Source organism: Amblyomma americanum, chromosome 1 (genome assembly GCF_052857255.1).
Source record: "Amblyomma americanum isolate KBUSLIRL-KWMA chromosome 1, ASM5285725v1, whole genome shotgun sequence".
Taxonomy (NCBI): Eukaryota; Metazoa; Arthropoda; class Arachnida; order Ixodida; family Ixodidae; genus Amblyomma; species Amblyomma americanum.
This window is the reverse complement of record NC_135497.1, coordinates 159,726,537-159,740,938: the sequence shown is the minus strand read 5'-3', so window position 1 is coordinate 159,740,938 and position 14,402 is coordinate 159,726,537. Positions and strand designations below refer to the sequence as shown.

General features: G+C 44.3%; 1 protein-coding gene across 2 annotated transcripts in view; it reads left to right on the top strand.

Annotated features, from left to right (window-relative positions):
- The window catches only part of LOC144114049 (uncharacterized), an 84,841-nt gene extending 70,676 nt beyond the window's left edge, over positions 1-14,165 (top strand). For both annotated transcript variants that reach the window (XM_077647500.1, XM_077647501.1), the window contains one exon: positions 3,980-14,165. In XM_077647500.1, coding sequence (XP_077503626.1) covers positions 3,980-5,301 — 1,322 coding nt within the window. In that variant the 3' untranslated portion in view covers positions 5,302-14,165. The remainder of the gene's footprint in view (positions 1-3,979) is intronic.
- The last annotated feature ends 237 nt before the right edge of the window (positions 14,166-14,402 follow it).

Below are 14,402 nucleotides of genomic sequence, written 5' to 3'. Positions count from 1 at the left end.
TGTATACGTGATTTTGTGCCATTGATACAATGTATATTTTGACGGTTGCGCAGGTCTCGTTCGTTATAAGCGAAAGTTCGTCTTAAGTGGGGCCGTTATATGTGGGCTCGACTATACAATGTATTCAGTGAAGCAAAACATTATTCAGGTGCAAAAAAGGCAGTGAGCTTTGGCTGTTTCAAGTACTTAACTGATGCGTGCAAACCCTGCTGTAATCTGACCAAGCATTGCACGATGCCGGGGTCGCTGCCCATGCATTCTTCAACCTTCGGGGTATTTCGAATCGCAAAGGCAGTGGCCGCTTTCATGCGGGGGGAGCGTGGGTCACGGAAATGCCGTGGCTCGAGTCTGAGGTTGTGTTTGTTGTGCTCAAAAAAACTATTAGCTGCTCATTGTAGGTACGCAGCGCGATTGTGAAAACTGAATGGTTTTGCTGTAGGGGCTTCGCATGATTACGGGCAGTTTTTTTTTTCCCGGGGTGTACAGCTGTGAAGTTTGAAATTGAGTTTTTCGGCACGCCATTGTCGACGACACTGTGCTAAGTCTACAGTTTGAGTGTCAGTGTTTGTGCAGCGTCGCATCCGTGCCATTGACAGTTGTCTAGGAATAAAATTCAATGACCCTACCACGCATTTAGACTTTGTCTAGTCGGATGGCGCGAATCAAGCATGACCGGCTCAAGAAAATCGCCGGGGAAACACCGTGGTTGCGTTGACCCGCCATGTTGACAGCCTGACTTGCTGCTGGCGACGCTCGGATTTTTCGTGTTTTCGGCAAGTTATCAGTTGATTTGCATCGTCCAAAGTGCAACGAAGCTAGGGGCGGTGTTGTATTGCGATGCAGGCTGATTATGATGAGCGGCAAGCAAATTTCTAGACCGGCTTCCCCAAAGTCGTCTTCCCGATTTGTTAACGTAGCTCCTCGCGTCGAGCACGGCAAAGGGCGTGCGACCAGCAGTCACTTGCGACCAGGCAGCAGCTCGACAACACCGTTGTTCACGCTTGCAAGCGCGACCTGCGGGTCACCTTCTTGTTTAAAGTGAAAACTGTCGGGAATAACGTTGTTCGCGTGCTTTCGAGAGTTTCGTCTGCTTTGGTCGATGTGAAACGGTTGGGCTTAGCGACGACTACGGCAGCCAGGGAGCAGCTCAGTTCGTTGCCGAAAGCTCACCTCGCTCACGACTCGCAAGCGTGAATGGGCTCATAGTCGGAGGGACACTTCTTTTGTGCTTTTTGGCACATTTCAGTGCCAGAAATGTTCTTTAGAGCGGTAAAATTTTGCCCCTTGGAATGCTATGGCGCAAGTCTGTTCGTGGTCTTTTGGCCACTTTTTGACATCCAAGAGACGGCGGTTTTCTGGCAGCGCAAAGCGTCACGAAAATTTTATTTTCATTTGTATTCTATTATGGGAGACACCAGCGATGCGACTGCAACCGATTCGGGCGCGCTTCCGTTCACATCTGCTGTAAACAGCTGGGGGCACTCGGCACTCACTTAATTGGTACCCGATACTAGGCAGGTCATCGGTCGTAGGTTTGTTGCTTTTTTGGCCTGTTCTGTGCCTGCGTGAGACTAATTCGTCGGCGGTATAAATTTGTCACTGCGTGCGCAAAAGTGTCGACGCCATGGTGGCGATGCCCCCGCTCGCCACTGCGCTCTAAGCGGGTCAAGCTCTTCGTGCACTTCGAGTAATGCGGCTTAAAATACATGCGTTTGGGTCGGGACCGGAAGAAATTTCGAATAAAGCGATATTTCGAGTAAAGCGATTTCATTATAACGAGGGATTCCTGTATATCTGCATCTGTATACAGGCAGCAATTGCGCGTTAGTTCGGCATGAATTGCAGCTGCGCTCCACTTAGGTTAAACAAGCTCATCTCTTTTGCGCCGGTTGCGGGTTTACTTGTTTGCGCAGTGCTATAACTTTGCAAGAATCGCCGAAGAATGCGAGTGCCAGCCTGGGGAATGCTTCATAGCCAGGTTGTTGACAACACTTAGGACCGGCGTTTCTGACTCGTTGTAACTGCTTTTTTGCTTTTTTCGATGTGTCCAGTACTTGAATTTAAATTGGTGTATTTGGAGGTATGTTCGGCACCCATTTGAGATAAACAAAATGGCTTAATTTGTCGTCCTCATGCGACGCCAACGACTGTAGCTGCCGCCGCGGGCGCCTGCAGCATTGACCGACAGACTGGGCCACACCGCCCAGCAGTGGCACTTCCCGCTTGATGTATTTGCGTCCTAAGATGTAAACAGTCCTCGATTTCAGGTCACTTTGTCAAAACTACGCTCGATGATCATATGTATCCTCTAAAACTTTTGAACTCGCTCTCCACAATCGCCGACATTGCACATACGAATCCGGCGGACTCGCTAGGCCTATTTGTACTGCAGGTGAGCCGAAGGGTGAACATACGAAATGTAGGCGCTCATTTCGCTTATTTGTATTACGGAGAAGGTGCAGACAAGAGAGTCATTGTCTCATCGACGTGAAGGTTTCGCTCGGCCGCCGATATAAGGTGCCGGCTGGTGTGTCAGCAACGGCATATATGCCGATCAGCACACTGACCGCTTAGTCGCTGCAGCAGCGCCTCACGATGTCGCGCGTCGCCGTTCATAGTGCGTCACGTTACTGTGTTGTGATATCACTGCTATTCACTGATATCGTTCCCAGGGCTCTACGTCACCACCTATAGTGCTAGCAATGGGCCTTCATTGTGAGAAAGAGTACTTAGGGGCTTTTTGGAGCTCAATTAAAATATATTTTAAGCGCTAGTTGGATTCAATACTTCGCCGTGGGTGACCTTACATACAGAGGAACCCCATAACAAGCTTACTGTGGCCTGAAAATTTGATGTCCCAACCCCTTTAAATGGAGTTCCGAGATAAGTGAACCACCGAAATTGGCCGTGTGCTGATCGTGAATTGTAAAGATTTGAGTCTTCTTCCTAGGGTTATTTCTCCCAGCTAACTTTGTTACACAAACTGGGTGCATAATTGTATAATAAAAGGAGCCTGTGTAGCTGAAAGCAGCACACGAAGCATGGTCGACAGAAAGGCTTGCTTTGAGTACCTGACCACATTTGTTGGGAGTCCGCGGCCGCCGCTACTTGAGGAGATTTGGGAGAGCTTGGAGACCCAATTTTTCCCATGCATGCCTCCTTAGGTTTTCCCAGGCGCCGTTGCCTTGGGTGTACGGACTTTCATCGCATTCCACTATAAGTTCTCCAAGGTTTCTGCCGCAACTTTGACAAGTTTCAAAGCTGGGAGTGGAGGCGGAGCGCGGTGCTGAAGTTGTACAAACTACTGAGTGGTGGCAGCGAGGTTTGTGCACTGTGGCATACCAGCGGATGCTTGCTCGTTGGTTCGCAGCACAACCTGTGGACCATGAAGTCTGCTGGCTGATGACCTTACATTAGGGTTTTAAGCTTCTTGATTTTGGGAGTGGGGCATGCAGGAAAGCTCGCTGCAAACTTCTTCCATTCACTCTTGCCATTGTCAGCGTGGGCAGACCCCACTAGCAGGTTGGAAGGGCTCCTTCACACAGCACACACATTTAAGACCCCCTTCGTTGATATTTTGCAGATATTGGCCCACTCTATTTTTTGGAGTTGTAATAAATACGATTTGAGTGATCACATCTGTGGTTAGCAAATGATGGCACCGCATACGCAACGTGGAGTGAACCCCCACAAATTAATTTAAAATATCCATTATAAGTGAGACTATCAACTAAATTTAAACATAACTGGTCCTTTATTGCTGAATGTCTTCTATACAAGTCTGCTACAAAAGAAGCCCACTTAATGGGAGAGGTAGAGCAGCCAACCAAGTGTGTGAAAAATGTCTTTTATTCCTGATTGTCTATTACATCTGTGCCTCTTGTGACGGGGTTTAACTGTAGTGTATTTTTTGAAAAGAACATTTTCTTATGCGTTCTTCTGTATTGAAAACAGAGCCCTTTTGTCTTTCTTTCTGTAGGATTGTCTGGGTCTTCAACACTCCCAGCCAAGTCCAGCTTTCGACGGAGCTCTCAGCCACCACCACCACCTCCTGTACGACGGACCCCTTCTATCACAAGCACGCAGGGCTGTTCGCCCTCTTCTCCGAGTTCACAGCACATTCAAGAAGTCCCCTCAGACCGTGGGTGCCAATCTGTTGGTGATAGTGATGACAGCTCCACAAGCCGAGCTAAGTTGATACAGGCGCTTAATGCCCGCTTTTCGAAACCAAGTCCACTTGAACAGGCTGGTCTTCGATTCTCTCTTCCGTCAAGCCATACAGAGGATAGCTGCGGTCTTCCACTACCAGACCCACCAGAAACATCGCATTTCGATCCTGAAAATGACTCAAAACCTTTTCCAGCTCCACCGCCATTTCTTGAACCAGTGGAGAATGACCCTCTCCTTGATGTAGAAGGTGAGCATGCGGGTGCATTGCGAAAACAAGTGCAACCCGAAAAAAAGCTTCTCCGTGCCCACACCATTGGACACAGTGAACGTGACGCTCTTATTCAAAGCCTGAATGCCAAATTTTCGACACCTGAAGTAACACCTCCTAGTGAAACAAAGATGGCTGCCCGCAAGACTTTGCCTTGCGAATCCCCGTCTATGGCCTGTGCTCGGTCACAGCGGTCTGGCGTTGGTGCTGCAATGAAGTCTGGAAAGTCTCCTCCCGAGATGGATTTTTTTCGAGCCAACTTGGAGCAGACACTTCTCAAACGAGAGCTCAAGAGAGATCCACGAACCAGTATTGCTGGTGGAACAACTGATTCTGCAGGAGAAAATCGTCGAAGCAGATCTGTGGGACCCGTGCCATCTGGTGAGAAGAAAAACAACTCAGCAGAGCGACGACAGTTTCTCAGCAGTCTGAATGCTCGCCTTGCTGAACAGCGACGCGCTTCACTGCAGCCGGCTCAGCAGCTAGCACCATCAGTGAAACCGGCACAGTATACGCAACAAATGACAACATTTTGTACAGGGCAGACAACAGTTCCTGTACCAGCACAGTATGTGCACATGACATCTAGCCAGATTCAGAATGTGCAGGTAGTTCAGGCTGTCCCTGGAACTCTTCCCCAGACAACAGCTGTGACAACGCGCCGTGGTTCCTTGCAGCCGGACGTTGAGTTTGGGTTAAGGAAAAATGGTGGGCGGGCGGCCCGAGTTCAGAGCTGGCTAGCAGGTCGTGGCTCTGTTGACCTAACTGCATGCAGAGAGTCACTCATGGATCAGATTCGGCAGGGCACAGTGCTGAAGCGAGTTGCATCACAGAGTGATCGCTCAACGCCGCTTTTGCTGTGACGTTACCTCGTGGTTTTCATCTGGCACATATGATGGAAGAGAACACTGCGACTGTGCGGCTATGGCATCGAGAAAGATTGAAGCAAGGTGGAGCTCTTGGGTGCCTTCTGTGCTGCTGTAGCTCCTGTACGCTCTTTAGGTTTCATTCCTTGCTTTAATATCTTCCCTTTGTTACCATCCTTAAATGTGCTCCACCACTGTGCTGATGGCATTGAAGTTGAATAGTATTTATTTGAGAAATTAGTCAAGATTTCCTTTTTATTGTTTGGAATGCAACATGTGCCACGTAGCTCACATAACTAATTCCAGAAGCTACCTGCCTAGCAACTTTTAATGCATATGTCACCACATCTTTTTCTTCTACATTTAGGTCACTGTAAATCTTGCGCATATCTTGGTACATTCTGGCGACTATTTTTCTCATGTTTTTTGTGTTTCATTTCAGAGTAGCGCACATGTTATTAAGTGCAATGGGGAAGTTCATGTTGCTTAGCTCTCTTTTAGTTCGGAGTATTAGGTGTGTATCAGTAAAACTTTTTGGGGCCATAGCTTAGAAAAATAACAAAAATAACATTTTTTTTCCATTAGTGTCATGCTGGATGGTGTGTGTGAAGAGAGCTTTAGCCATTACTTGTACTCCTTTCTTAACTTATGCGTAAAAATAGTTCTTTGCATCAGTGTACTTCGACTTGTTGGCTCTATGATTGCTTTTGTAACATCGTTTTTTATGAAATTGCAGTTAATGTGGGAATGTTGTTCCATGCCATTCACTTTGCTAGATGGGCTTCATTGTACATTGAAGCTCAACCCTTGGCTGTCTGAGTAGCTGGCTCTGCTCTTTATAGTTTTATGATCCGCAAATTGTTCCTGGTTGTGTGAGCAAGCTGTGGACATCTTGTCCATTGTAAGCACATTCAAGCAGCATATTGCCACCAAAGGAATGGCACACTCCATGTTTGAAGATGTTATTTGGCAGTAGTCAAGGTTCTTTAAATTTGCATGAATTGATAGAGAAGCAATGGTTCAAGGTATGAAAACAAATGAGATACTTTCATGTCAAATGCAATGTTACCAAGAGTTCAATAGATACTTGCATGTCAACCCTGCTTTCCACCTGCTTTGATTGAATTAGAAGGTTATAATTTATGACAAAGTAACCAAGAAATGTGGGTAGCACACCTCGCGTCTTATCGATGCTCGGGGTGCTTTACTGTTGGCCAGGCTCTAAGCAAGCACCGATGTCTATGTGGACAGTGTTTAAATTGAAACTCTTTTTAATTTTCAATAGATTAAATTTTCTTTGTATTGTTGTTGAATGCTTAGTGTGTAATGCCATGCATCTGTGGCTTAAGCAACATATACAAAATGCAGCATTAGAAGCCAGAATAACAGCTGGCCACTAGTTGTGTAGCATTTGGCCAGAAATCAAACATGTACATAGGTAGTGAAACTAAAGCTCTCTTCCTTCACCAGAAGCAGCACTGACAGGCTTCAGGCACTGCCAGGCATGTATGTTTAATTGAACCGGTGGGCACTCACAGTTTTCATGGTATATATATATATATATATATATATATGTATGTATATCTGTATTGAAATATAAAGCAAATTTTAGGGCTGCTTTCTGTTTGGGAATTGAGGCAGAGGAAGTCATGACTTGTTTCGTATAGCTAACCAAAGAGACCTGCCTTGAAGATTGTAGCATGGCAGTCAAAAAAGAAAGCAGCAGCCCTCCAGTTGGGCATGAATGCTGCATGGATATTGAAGGCAGTGTATATGGAAAAGGCCTTTTTATTGTATCAATCGTAGTATTTAATGTGGTTGTATTTTAGGGGGAGCACAAAGTTAGATATTTTAGTGATGTCTCATGAGGACATCGTGAAATGTGAAAACATTTTTGCTTGTGATCACATGGCACTTTGTTTTTGCCAATTGTCTTTGTTTAATAGTCTGCTATGGCAAATGTACAAAGATGGAAATGTTTAAAGGAAGTCAAAGGGCTTGAAAGGCTTGAAAAAAGAGGCGGTAACATAACATAACATAAATGAGGCCTCTTGTGTTCAGTGCTTCACTCTTGGGCACTCTGTCATTCTCTGTTTCTGCTTATTTGCATATGTTTTTGTTGGTAAGTGGATAGCATGAACATGTTAAGATAAAACAATGCAGATGACTGTTACTCAATGTCGGCACATCACTTACAAAGTTGCAGGCACTATAAGCAACGCTTGATAAGAGCTTCATGATTGTAATATTGTCTTCAGTCGTCACAAGATTTTTCTGAACAAATGGCATAAAACTGCTCGAAGCTTTGGTCTTAGAAATACTTGGATGTTAAGCAGCATGAAAATGCTTGTGTTATGGTCATCAGTGTAATGTGGTCATAGTGATTTAGAAGACCTGCAGTCATTTCTCTTCATTTTCTACTTGGCACTTTGAGAATAATGCAATCTCAGAAGCAGCCTTGAAACTTTACTGCACATAATTTTTTCTCCTGATTTTATTGCTACTGAGGCTTCTTTTGTTACAATTGGAAAATTCCAGTTATACAAATATGCCGGTTTGTTTTTAATGGAACCTTTTTTTTTGATCTTTGGCTCAGGATTTCATGCCAATGCTTGTTTAGCTAGTTGACTTACATCTGGGATATGTAAGTACTTTTCTTTTTAATTTGTCTGCATCATTGATGCAAATCATTGAATAAACCTGAAATTTGTTCTTTTCATTTTCACCTTTCATTTATACTTGGGAAGTTCACGCATTTGGTCTCTGCAATAGTTTCTGAGGTGTATGTGTTGTTTGAAGTTATCTGTTGCAGAGGAAATCATTATTCAACCTGTTTCGGTTTAAATGGTTCTAGGCATTCATTTTATTTTGAGTAAATTTAATGTTGGCAGTGGCTGAGTCTGGTTCCATATCATGGTACTTTGAGTTGTGTTCTCTCCACTTTATTTTTTTGTATAACACATAATCATTCTTGTGTGCTTTTCATTGACATTTGCCAAGTGTGTGCAAACGTGTTTGGGTTTTTGTGAGCATTTTTGAAGTTCATGTTGGTATTCGTATGCTAATGAAGTAGCATTCTTAAGCCATACATTTTGCCAAGGTTTTAAGGTTTCATGCGCGACATAAGGCAGGGAATAGCTGGCTCTTACTCTTGTTTTTAAACTGAGCAGCCAAACTGGTGCACTGTGCCATTGGGTTTTCACTTCCCTTCATTCTTTCTAGGTGACGCTTTGCACAGGATTTGAAATATTGTTTCGGAGGTAAAGCTGCATGAGCTTTGTCCCAGGCAGTTATAACGGGCACAATGATTGTTAGGCTGTCTTGCATTATTCATTTCAGAACTGACTCTTGGTGTGTGCCTGCTACTCAGGTATGTTTTGTAATTCCTTGCAATTGTAAGACCTACCTTAAAGTATTGCTGCCTGCCATTTTTATATGTCACCAGTGTTTTGTTAACTTCTGAATGTGAAAAATGTGACTGGGTCATACAAAGTGCTACATTTCTTTCAGTAAACTGTAGTGAAAGTGTTCTAGTTCCTGTTACCTGAGGGTTAATGCCAGATTGTGGAAAGCAGTACCTTCCAATTCACCTGTCACCCTATTGTCGCTCATAGTGATTTCCTGACATTGTGTGTGTCACATGAAAACCACTGTGTCATAGCCAACCGCATCCCACCTAGCCTGCAATCCTGCCCATGTACCTGTTTCACCCCTGCTGTTTCCTGTTGTGTTGAATGGAAGGCACCAAACAGCAGCGAATATGCACCCAACTTTGTCAGATCTAACAAACCAAGTGCTCTAAAAGAGGCTGCGCTCTTTTCCTGTCCAGTTGCCGAACTGTGACCGTCCAGCTTGTGTGTTGTTCGCCAAGCACAAAACACATATCTTAAGTTCATCTGCCATTTCTAGCTGGCTGTTCTTATGATACTGCACTGCCTGGACACCTTGAACTGCTCTTCAAGCATTGCTGTCTTTGCGGCACCCCTACTGTGGTTGTCTCTCTTGCCCATTGTGTGACTGGGATGTTCTGTTAGTGTGGAATGAAGTGTGCCAGATCTTGCTTTGTGAGAATTTCTTCGTAAAAATCATTCCCGCAGTCTTTTATTATGATATATGAAGTCATCATAATATTCATCAACCCCTCTGGCTTGCAAAGACTGCCCGCTGCTGGCATGAGAACACAAATTATTTTCATTGCTGTTGTCTAGCATCGTGGGCCTCTACATTTTAAACGCACGTGATACCGTGGGGAACATGGCAGTTGGTAGCTGGAAAATCTGCATAGTTTCGCTTCTTGACACTGCAGAATATTGTGTGCTTAAAGTTTTGTTGCCTAAATCTGATGTCAATGAGCAGGTCTCCACCTTTGCAAGTAGTCTGTCAACAAGTAGACTTTTTATCAAACAAGTATATCTTTTGGTGTATAAATAATGGGAAAGTATAGACGCTTGCTGTTTTTAAAACGTTGGTGTCACTTATAAAAAAAATAGGACTGTGCTAGTCATTATCCTCTTTGCTCGGCTATTATGAGAGGACGTAATGAAGAATAATTTCTTTTTGTTTTTTTCTGCTGAGGTTTCTTTCAGATTGATGAAACGAGAAGCTCGTGTAGCATTGAAAGTAATAAATACAATTATCTGTAAGGCTTTCCAGCAGCAGCAAAACACCTATGCAGAAAAATTTTTAACAGTTCAATTCGTTCCTTTTCGTTGTTCTTTGGAGCCTTTGTAATGTACAAGGAAACAGTTTTTCAGGATTTTGCTCGTCCGTGCATCATAGCTTAGGTTTTCCAGCAAAGTAAAGTTTGGAAGATGCGACAGTAAAGAAGAAATGCTTGTTTCCAAGAATGTGCGACTTTAAACCTCTAAATGCTGCTTACTTATGTTTTTCTAATGATTAAGAAGAAAATATTTCCTAGATTTGAAGGTTAGAAGGGATAGTAGAAATATATCTTTACCTTAAAAATTTACAGACGTCTTAGACCAAGAATAATTATATTATGCATGCTGAGAAATTAAAACATGAAGCACTGAATTCATAACTCCTAGACACTGCATGTGTGATACAATCTTGTTTATGGGGCAGTCTGTGTGTCAATCACTGTCTTAACATATAATGCTAATAGTATTCAAAAACTATTTACTTTGTATATCACCAACCAGCCAAAGTTCCTACCTTGCTGCGGTATGATTCAGATATCAACGCAGTCTTCTGCACTGTCCCACAGGACAGTGCTGGGATCAGTTTTCAAGTTCATCTTTGTCACTGCTTTCGTGTGGTTTGTCCATTTTGTGAGCAGGTCATCAGGCATCAGAGAAATGTTATTCAAAAATGATTGATGCATACTTTGGCATGAATCCTGCAATTTTTAAGCCTTTGCAGCTGAGTGACCGTAGGCATACATGACAAATTCTGATATAATCTTCACTTGTGTCCTAGCAGCTACATAATTTTACATTGCCAAGTGAGACGGCTTGTATGCCTTGTTGAGGTTGATCTGCGTCGTGGACTAAATTGCAATGCTGGCCTGGAGACGATGGGCCGCGTGCGCCACCCATCATGTGTCTAGCAGATTTGAAGTAGGTGTGCCACACACGGGGAATTTCGGAGCCAGAGTTGCGCAGCATGTGGTCTGTGGGCTGGAACTAGAATGTGGCCTGTTATATGAATCCACAATTGTTGGCATCCATTTTGGTAAAATTAATGCATTCAGCTTGACCTTGGTACTAAGGGGCTTAAATTTCGCTGATGTGCTTGGTTCTGGTTTTCTTGATGTGACTGCTAGCATTGTGGCTTTTGAAAAAGTGTTAGGCTTACAGGATTGCAATTTCAAATGTGCTTTGGTATGTTCAAAGTCATTTATCTTGCCCTGGTGAAGGTTTAACTAGGTGTGCTAATCTCATTTTATGATACATGTATAGTCAAGTATAATGTTGCACAGCACACCTTTCTGGTGCTTTTATAGTGATTTTATGTTGTTGCTTGTGAAAAATGACTCTGAGAGCAAGTCTAACAAACTGGCTCAACATGTTAGTTGCTGAGTTTTTTCATTTATGAGATTACCTGTTCCTTATTAGAAAAGTTAAGATGGCCTCTGCTTTGGAGGTCATCGCATGGATGCGTGCACTTGACCTGATATGCTTGACACAACGATCTCTGCATGCCTTTGGCTCTTGCCTTTTCTCCCATGGCAGTTGGAGCATCAACATAGTGGCTTTATCTCATGCTTATGAGACGCTTGCAGGTGTGTGAACAGCAGTCTTCCTCTGCTTGCTGCAGTTATGCCTTTATACTAATGATGGGTGCAAATGCCGGGAGCTTTGCCTCATAATGCTTGAGCACTCGCTAGTTTCTCTTGCTAGTATAGATCGCATGTGTGCATTTCACTACCTGTCAGCTTCTCATGAAATGATAAGCATGAAAAGTAAACGTGGAGTTGTGGCCAAGGAACAAGGAGGTGCGGCTCCTGTGAAATGTCTAAAGTCATGTTTCACATAAGAATGGAACTTACCTGCTGTCGTCTGTCAAGATAAGTAATTTTTTCCTGCAAGAACAACAAGAGGTAAATGCATTATTGTGTAGGTGGTATTTTCTCTGAGAAAAGGTGGTCTTGCTTCTTCCCCATTGTTTGTGCTTCCTTCTGAAGGGCTGAAGCATGCATTGTGGCTTGTTCTTCATTCGTTAATAATGAATCAGCTAGCTCTGTTATGTATGGCCAACTGATTGATTGCAGATAGTTTTAAGCATAGATTGCGGTATTCACAGTGAAAGTTTTTTCACTGAATTCAGAGCTTTGAAGAATTATCATCTGTAAGTTCATAATTTTTGGTGTACTGTAGTACCTCACAGGGCTTACCATTGCAGCGTAAGTTGGCAAGTCATTGTCTCTGCAAGTTCAGGTGTTGGGATTTGCCATGAGCCTGTCACACAAACCTGCTGCACAGGTGCTACAATGCATACATTTCAGATTTGAGAAGCCATCTAGGGAACACTTGCAATGTGGTTAAACAAAAGCAAAGATTCTCGTGTCTCTAAGAGGCCAGCATCCTGGTTCTTTGCGAGTTCCTACACGTATTTATTACCTTCCCCATTTCTCCCTCCTTTAGCTTATCTAGGATTAGAGGTGTCCTGCATATCGGTTCGCCGGCATGCATGCCTAATTTGGTCTTCATGTCGTGCCAAATAGAGGTGCGAATTTCAGACTCTCTCTAGCTGCGCCTGTGTAGCATGTTGATGAGCGTGAGCCTGCCACTTGGGCGCATTATCGGCCCAGCCAATCGCACGCCACGCGACTCTAAACCCGTGCGTCTTCACTGAGTGAGGGAAGCAGACAGCTGCGGATTGGAGCAGACAGTAGTCGGGTGTTTTGTAAGCCATCAGCTCAAAACATAAAGAATTTTTTTCAGCTAAACTCGGCTGTCTGATGCCATCAGGCAACGCGACGCTGACAAGAGGTTCGTAGATTTACAAAAATGGCGGCCCCGGGCAGATGTTTTGTTGTTTTTGATCTGTGACTGCTTGCATCCGGTGTTGTCCGGGTGTTCCTGAGTGGGGTCGATGCAAGACTGCGTGTGGCGATTGTTGTCGTGCAGGAGACTCCAGTAGTCATCGCGTTCACTGCGCAGTCTATCCGCAGGCTTTGTGACCCAAGCAAGCCGAGAAGCAGATGTGTGTGTAGACACGCCCTTTTCTTGGAGAGCGTGTTAAGTTGCCTGTGCGATAGCTTGTACACTGATACTGCTTTAATTATGTGTTTGTGCATTGTCTGTAGCAGAGAGTTTATTTTATGTGATGTGATTATGTGTGGATAGAGTTTGTTTTTGTACATTTTGTCATTGCCACACTGTTTTACTTGTGAGCTGGGGGAAAAGCCCAGTGCTTTTGACAGGTTTCTTAATGCTTACTTATTTATAACTGGTATCTGCAAGGTGCCACCCTGCGGCCCTTGCTTGGACGACGCGTCCAGTGCTGCTGAGGAAGGGTTTGGCCTGTGAAGATTGTAACGGACTGGTCCAAACCTTTGCCGATTGAGACCACTGTTCTGGCTGACCCTTGCAAATGTAATGAGCTTGCATCAACTAGCTAACGGCTGGTTTGAGTCACTTTGCAACTCTGGCGTGGCTAGGAATGGGTCAGTGAGAAATTGGCACACATTTGAATTTTTTCGTGGGATATATGTAGCGACGAAAGCAAGAGAAACCTTTATGAGGCATAGTGAGGCATTTACAAATACCTTTGAAATTTTTTTTTGCTATTCTGAAGTCCGGAAGTTGACAAATTCCGTTTTCTGCACTGAACCCTTGGGAAAAATAAAGCCACCTAGGCCAAGTGCGATTTCACGTGCTGTGTAGTCTGGCCTTAGCAGATCCAGCTGAGAAGTTAGGCATAAGCAGTCTGGTGCATTGCAGAGGTGCTCAAAAGCATACATATACTGTGAAGACGAAATGGGCACTCATATTCACCACTTGCCCGTCGTTATAACTCCATTTCGGCGAGGGTGTTCAGCCGCTGTAGTCTCGATATCGTCACGAGGCGTTCGGGCCAGCCACTGGACGCGTCTACTCGCAGTTTCGTTCGGCGACATTCCCTGTACTTCACGTGAGTTATATCTCTCCTGCCTATTTCACCGTCTGTTTCACTGATTTTATCTACCCAGAAACACCCCCACCGCAGCTCTTACGTGGGTCTTGGTGTGCATAAATTTCTTACTCTTCCTGCTGTGTTACTAGAGCCAGGATTTGTAAACCATCTGCGGCTGGCTGTTGTAGTCCTGTGGTTGTTCGGTATACAGTGGATTTTGTAGCTTGGCAGTGCCCTCCGATGGAAGGTTGCTGGAAACAATAAAGTGATCTTTCTTTTTAGTGAATGTGTTTTTTGTACTGATGGCAGACAAAAAAATACTTGAGAACTGCTGGCAGCTAGGCCGCGTCTGCACGCAAGTATTCACCGTTGTGGAGAGCTTAGCAGCACAGAGCCGGTGTGGAAATCTCGAAGCTGTGATATGCCTTCGGTAACCCTTTTCTCTTGGTGTGCTTTATATTGGATTACAATATTTGTAAATTGTGGGTTTCTTCCCGAAGTGACACGTGGGCTATGAA